At 68.2% G+C, this 5,800-nt stretch overlaps 1 protein-coding gene across 1 annotated transcript; it reads right to left on the bottom strand.

Annotated features, from left to right (window-relative positions):
- Positions 1-446: 446 nt before the first annotated feature.
- On the bottom strand, positions 447-4,023 carry LHFPL4 (lipoma HMGIC fusion partner-like 4). The gene is made up of 3 exons (XM_019504894.1): positions 3,570-4,023; positions 3,077-3,093; positions 447-2,520 (listed from the first exon to the last, which is right to left on the bottom strand). The coding sequence occupies exons 1-3, from the start codon at positions 3,781-3,783 to the stop codon at positions 2,512-2,514; spliced, it is 240 nt and encodes a 79-aa protein (XP_019360439.1). The 5' UTR covers positions 3,784-4,023; the 3' UTR covers positions 447-2,511.
- Positions 4,024-5,800: the final 1,777 nt, after the last annotated feature.

Raw genomic sequence — 5,800 nt, 5'->3', positions numbered from 1 at the left:
CTCGGCTGGTCTTGCCAGACGGGGCCCCCTCCCCTGGCACGGTTCTTGGCAGCCCACAGGGCAAAGCGTCCATCCTGGCCACTGCCATCAGCTGGGTCTAGCCACGTGGTCTGGCAGACCCCAGCCTTCCTGGGATCCCTCATGGCCCCCCTCACTCCCCTCACAATTGCTGGCTCTGGTCCTGCCACCTGCCCTGCTCTCGGGCCGGTCCTGCTGGGGGTGGTGGGTCTCTGCTCCCACTACAGCTCCTCCATCTTTCCGCGGCGCAGCTACCTGCCCCGTTACTGCTGCAGGCCGCGTCCCCCTGGCAGCCTCCTCGCTGGGAGCAAATGCGGGCTTCTTGCAACCAATCCCAGCCCAACCCTGGGCTGGGTGCTGGGGCATGTCCCTTGGAGAAGCACCACCACGCCACGGTTTCTGCTCCACACGACAGGGTTCAGACCCAGTCCAGTTTGAATTATATTTTCCAATAAGGTTTGTGAAACACCGTATCAAACTTCGTACTAAAATACAGATATGTTACAGCCACGGCTCCCTCTGCGCAGGTGCTGCATCTCAGTCGACAAAAGCAGCCACATCTGTGCCATCATCTGCAATTGTGACCCTGCTGTAGTAGCTGCCAGAGCAGGCTGAGCTGCCAGCGCGGGGCTGGGCAGCTCCTCTTCAGCCTTTGCTGCCAAGTGACTGAGAAGCGCATCCTTGTGCCCAGCGGTCTCCCGGCGTGACTCCCCCAGCTGGGCAGGGGCCGTGGTTGCTACAAGGGTGTCGTGATCACGGGGTGGGGGGTGGGGGACAGGACTCATGACAATGCTGTGGCCCTCCCTGGAGGTGCTGCGTGGTTGTGCATGTGGCTCGATCCTTGCTCCTTTGCTCTAAGGGGACAGGGCCCGCCTGGGCGGTGGAGGCCAGACCTCCCCTGCCGCTCTGGCCCCTCTCCCATGCTGCCCTACAGCGTCTGTGTGCCACCACCAAACCAACCTTCCTGCATGCCCGGGCCTGTCCCAGCCTCCCCTCCCTGCCCTGGCGCTCGGCGCTATGTACATCTTTGCTTCCTGGCTCCGCTCTCAGGAAGCAGCCGCGGCAGGATGCCCGGGTCCCTGCGTGCTGCAGCCCTGGTCCCGCCAGCCTGGCACAAGCCCCGGCCCCTGCAGCCCTGCCTTGCGCCACGCCAGCCCCTATAACTTTCTCTTCCCACCTTTCACCTCTTGCCCCCATGCTCCCCACCCCGACCGACTGCTGCCTGGGGCCCAGTGGCAGAGACGTCCCCGGGTGACCTGCAGCTGGGCACTGGGATGCAGTCAGCGCGAGCGCTCAGGACTTTATTGCGCTGCTGCGTGCTGCATGCTTCCAGGCACTCTCGCCTCCAGCCTGTGTCTGCTGGGCACGGGCACGAGCTGCTCTGGCTCGTCTGGTCTCAGGGGCTGGGGCTGAGCTGGATGCGAGCTCCACTCCAGCCGGGGGCTCTGAGGGGCGGAGGGCCAGCTCTGTCCCTGCAGCAATGAGGCTCTGGGGACTGTCACTGCCTCCTGGAGTCGCAGGCCTGCGATGAGCAGGGGCAGCCTTGCTGTCTGCGGGGAGCAGCTAAGGTGCCTCACTCTCAGCGGCACAGGGGTCCCCGCGGTGCAGGTCCTTACTGCTGTCCTGCCTCTGAGGCTTGGGTGTGGGCACGGAGCAGCAGGCACGGCCCCCTCCAGGCTGCCCCCGCAGCTGGGGCCCTGCCGCAGCAGGGCTGTGTAGCCGCCCCCCAGCCGGGAGGGGGATGGATCTGTCTGGCGAGGGGTAAAGCACCGTGTGGGGAGGACTGTGGCATTTGGCACCAGCATGAGACACACGTGGTGGAACAGGGGCAGGAGGGTAGTGGGCGCTGGTCACACCTTTAGCAGCCCCCAGCATCAAGGGCCAGGCCAGGGGTTACATTCAGCATCTGGCACCGGGCTGCCCCCACAGCTGGTCCCAGCAGGGGTGGGAGGCTCTGGGCCCAGGAGTGAGTTTCAGCCAGAGCCCAGAAGAGCTGCGGGGCGCAGTCGTGGTCCCTGTGCAAAGATGAGCGAATGCACAAGTGTTGGCTCATCGGGCCAGGGCTGGGATCCCCCAGCAGCTCAGTCTGCTGCAGCCCCGCTGCTGCCCGGAGGTGTAGGGGTGGAGGCAGGGGCTCCTCTTGGCGCCGGCTCCGCCGCCAGGGCAGGGCATGGAGGGGCTGGACAGGGGCACTTTGGGGGGGGCCTCGATGCTTCCCAGGAGCATTGAAATCCATCCAAACCTCTGTGGTTGTCTCCGGGGGGCACAGCTGCAGTGCGTTGCTGTTCCTGAAGCAGGCGGGTGGGCAGGCGGTCCCGGTCCCGGTCCCGGCAGGGGCAGGGAGCCATGTGGCCGACAGGTCCCTGGCGAGGCCGGTGGCGTTTGAGGCACAGAGCTGGTTGGGACAGGGGTGTCGGCAGAGAAGGGAGGGCAGGGATGGGGAGGGTCCAGTCCAGGCGCCAGCGCTGCGAGGGCCCAGCTGCTCGCACTACATTATATCCTCTGTGGAGAGAACGTGGGCGTCAGCGCCACCGGCCCCGCACCCTGCCCGGGAGCCCCGGACCCGCCCTGCCGCTCAGCCTCCACCGCCCGCGGCGCCGCTGGGACACTCCAGCCAGCAGGCCCAGCGTCCTTCTGTCTAAGCCAGGCCCCGGCACAGCAGCTGGCTCCTGCAAAGCAGCGCTGGCTGCCGTGGCACCGCACGGGGGCTGTGGCCCAGCCGCAGGCGCCTGGGGCAGCGGGGGGTGATGCTGTCCCCTTGCAGCTGGAGTGGGGACAGCCACAGAGCTCCTGCCCTGCCCTGCGTGGCCGCCTTCCCTCCCCACCACCCCACAGGTCCGGGTGCACGAAGCTGGGCCCTCTCCCAGACCCCTGTGCTCGGGCAGGACTGAGCTGGCCCTGGCCCTGGCCTTGGCCACAGGGCCGGGCCCAGCAGGCTGGGGAGGAGCAGGGCAGACCCGGCGGGGGGAGCATGGGGGTGATGTGGATGGACAGACCCCGCTGCGCCTGGCGCAGCCCACGGCCTGGGGGGACCCGCTGGGGGACGCACAGAACTTACCGCAGTGCCAACAAAATCTGTCGGAGACAAAGAGAAAGCGTCAGGAGCCTGCACCTGCCTCCACCGGGCCGCCCCCCGCCCCTTTCAACCACACCCAGGGCTGCTGCGCTGCCTACCGCTGTGCCAGCTCCAGCCGTGCAGGGTGCGCGCGGAGGCGAGCGTCTGCTTCCCTGCTCCCGGCCATGGCGCCCTGGGGCGGCTCCTGCTTGCTCAGCCCCGTTCCCTCCACGCGCGGCCGCAGGGACCGACTGGGCCCCGGTGGGGGCAGCTCTCCTGGCACCGCCACAGGGAACTCGGGCACCCCGGCCATGCGGGGACGCGGCGGCTGGGACCTGTCCCCAGACCTCGCTCTTGGCGTGTCAGGCTGGGCTGAGCCTGGCCAGGCCAGGCCGGGCTGGCCAACGCCCCCGAGAGCGCAGTGCGGGCACATCTTGCCCCCGCGCCCGGGGCAGGGCTGGGGCTGATGAGGCCCTTACCATGGGGCCGTGCTCACCTTTGCTCTCTGTCTTGAGCTCCTCATGCAGCAGGTCGTTCTGCCGGTTGCCAAGGACGAAGGCCAGGAAGGAGAGGATGAGGGCGTTGAGGATGCCGATGATGGCCAAGATGTAGGCCCAGCGCACGGAGCAGTCGCCCAGCGCGTACTTCCCCGTCTTCTCCCCGCACATGTCCCGGATAGTCTCCGCGTCCCAGCCGTCCGGGAAGATCATGCAGCCCAGCACCAGGCAGAGGGCTGCACAGGGAGAGAGGGGCCGGGGGACAGACGTGGTGTTACCGGCTCCGTCATTGTTGCTAGCCCCAATGGCCCCAGCCCCCCGCGGAGCCGCCGCTGCCCCCTGCTCCTTACGAGCAAGGCACAGGAGCCAGGAGGGCTCTGTGACGAGTCCAGACTAATGAGGGCCCTGCATCAACAAGGGACAAGCCCGGTTGGAGCCGTGGGCCCTGGGCCCTGAGGGGATCCCTGGATGCCGGGCGTGATCGTTAGCCTTTGAATCCAGGCACGTGGTAGGGGCTGGGAGTGGGTAAGCACCAAGTGCAGCAGGGAGCCCCCGGGCAGCATGGCCCGGTGCAGGTGCACAGGCGTGGCCGGTTACAGCCCGTGGTCAGGGGCCAAAGCCCAGCCTCCGCCCTCCCGCCGGTGTGGGGCAGGGCTGTGGGGCAGGCGCCCCAGTATGCAGGTGACTGGCCTGAGCAAGTGCCTGCTGCCCCCAGGGCACGACTGCAGTGCTGGAGGGGCTAAGTATGGGCCCAAAGCACTCCTGTAGCATCTCACGAGCAGCATGTGTACCAACCCCTGCCCCTGTCCAGCCAGTGACACCTGCACACGTGCAGTCTGTGTGCAAACACCCCCAGCACACCCCGCTTTCTGTACCATCTCCCCCAGACCCTTTTGCTTTGTTTCTCCAGCAACAAGCAAAAGCTGCGGTGTGTAGAGATGTCCCAGGACAAGCTGACTGCCTGCATCCTGGACTATGTCTCCCAGGATCCCCTGGGCCAGGTCACGGGCTGAGCACCTGCTCAGGTATGAAGGCTGCAGCCCCTGCACCTGCTCCTCGTGGAGGGAGCCTGCAGCGCTGCAGGACAGGACCAGCCCAACCTGGTGTAGCCACCCGTCAGCGGCTTCGTCCTTGCAGCCAGGTACGGGCCTGGGCCGATGCACTGCGCCGAGGCACTGAGCTGGGGCGGGGGCAAGCAGCAGGAGCTCAGGAGCTCTCCCGGCAGAGCCCCGGGGCAGCTGCGGGGATGGAGCTGCGCAGGGCAGGGCTGCAGTCGGGGTCCGCCGCGTGCTGCGACAGGCACAGCCGCTGCCCAGCCCAGCTCTGGCCCACCGGGCTGCCTCAGGGCCCAGCCCCTGCCCAGTGCATTGGGTCGGTGGGTCTCATGGGGACCGAGAGGTGACTTCAGCCTCCCCTCTGCGCCCATCCCTCCCTGCCCGTTCCCGCTGTCTCTGGCCTTGGCCAACGGCCGGCCACAGGACGCCTGCAGGCCCAGGGCCCCCAGGCCATGGGCCCTCCCTGCTGCTCCCCTGAGGCCAGGCTCATGCTGGGGGGCAGCTGGGCCCGGTGCTGGGTGCTGCCTGAATGAGAGCAGCCCCTGCCAGTGACCTGCACCGCAGCGTGGCCTGGGGCAGTGGCATGTGGCCCCTCGCCCACCAGGTTTTCCAGCCCCCTTCGGCGCGCTGCCTCGTTGGCATGGGCCGGAGCCCCTTCAGCCCCGCAGCAGTGAGTGCTGTGGAGCAAAGGGAAGGGGCTCGCGGCCCTCGCGGGGCAGGGTGGGGGCAGCCTCGCTCGGCCTCGCCCTTCCTCACCACCCTCTTCTGCAGCCTCTGCATGGCTGTGGCCTCGGCCGGCAACCCTCCCCCAGGCAGGAGCCAGGCCCGGGCCTCTCTTGCCAGGATCCCGGTGCTATTGCCGTGAGCCTCGTTGTCCGGCTGCTCCCCGTTGCTGTGGGCTGCTGAGTTCGGAGGCCCCCAGGGCTGGGCCCTGGCTGCGGCTGTCCTGCTGCTGTGCCCTGAGAGACCCTGGCAGAGCCAGCGGTGGCTGGCCAGGCTCCGCGCTGCGGTCACCGGCCTGGGCCGAGCGCACATGTAGGTTCCCAGGTGAGGCGGAGGGGTGGCGCGTGCCCCGAACGGGGACTGGGTGCATCAGGCGGTGCAGCCCCACAGCCCCGGGGGCGCCCTCCTGGGGCTGCGCCCCTCGCAAGAAGGCCCAGGCCCAGGCGCAGCGC

The sequence above is a fragment of the Gavialis gangeticus genome, unplaced genomic scaffold, assembly GCF_001723915.1.
Source record: "Gavialis gangeticus isolate Ggan-Ray unplaced genomic scaffold, GavGan_comp1, whole genome shotgun sequence".
NCBI classification, from domain to species: domain Eukaryota; kingdom Metazoa; phylum Chordata; order Crocodylia; family Gavialidae; genus Gavialis; species Gavialis gangeticus.
This window is presented reverse-complemented; position numbering and strand designations above follow the sequence as displayed.

What these genes read in the sequence shown, in the direction of transcription:
- LHFPL4 (XM_019504894.1), bottom strand. Translation starts at nt 3,783, where the DNA reads ATGATCTTCCCGGACGGCTGGGACGCGGAGACTATCCGGGACATGTGC.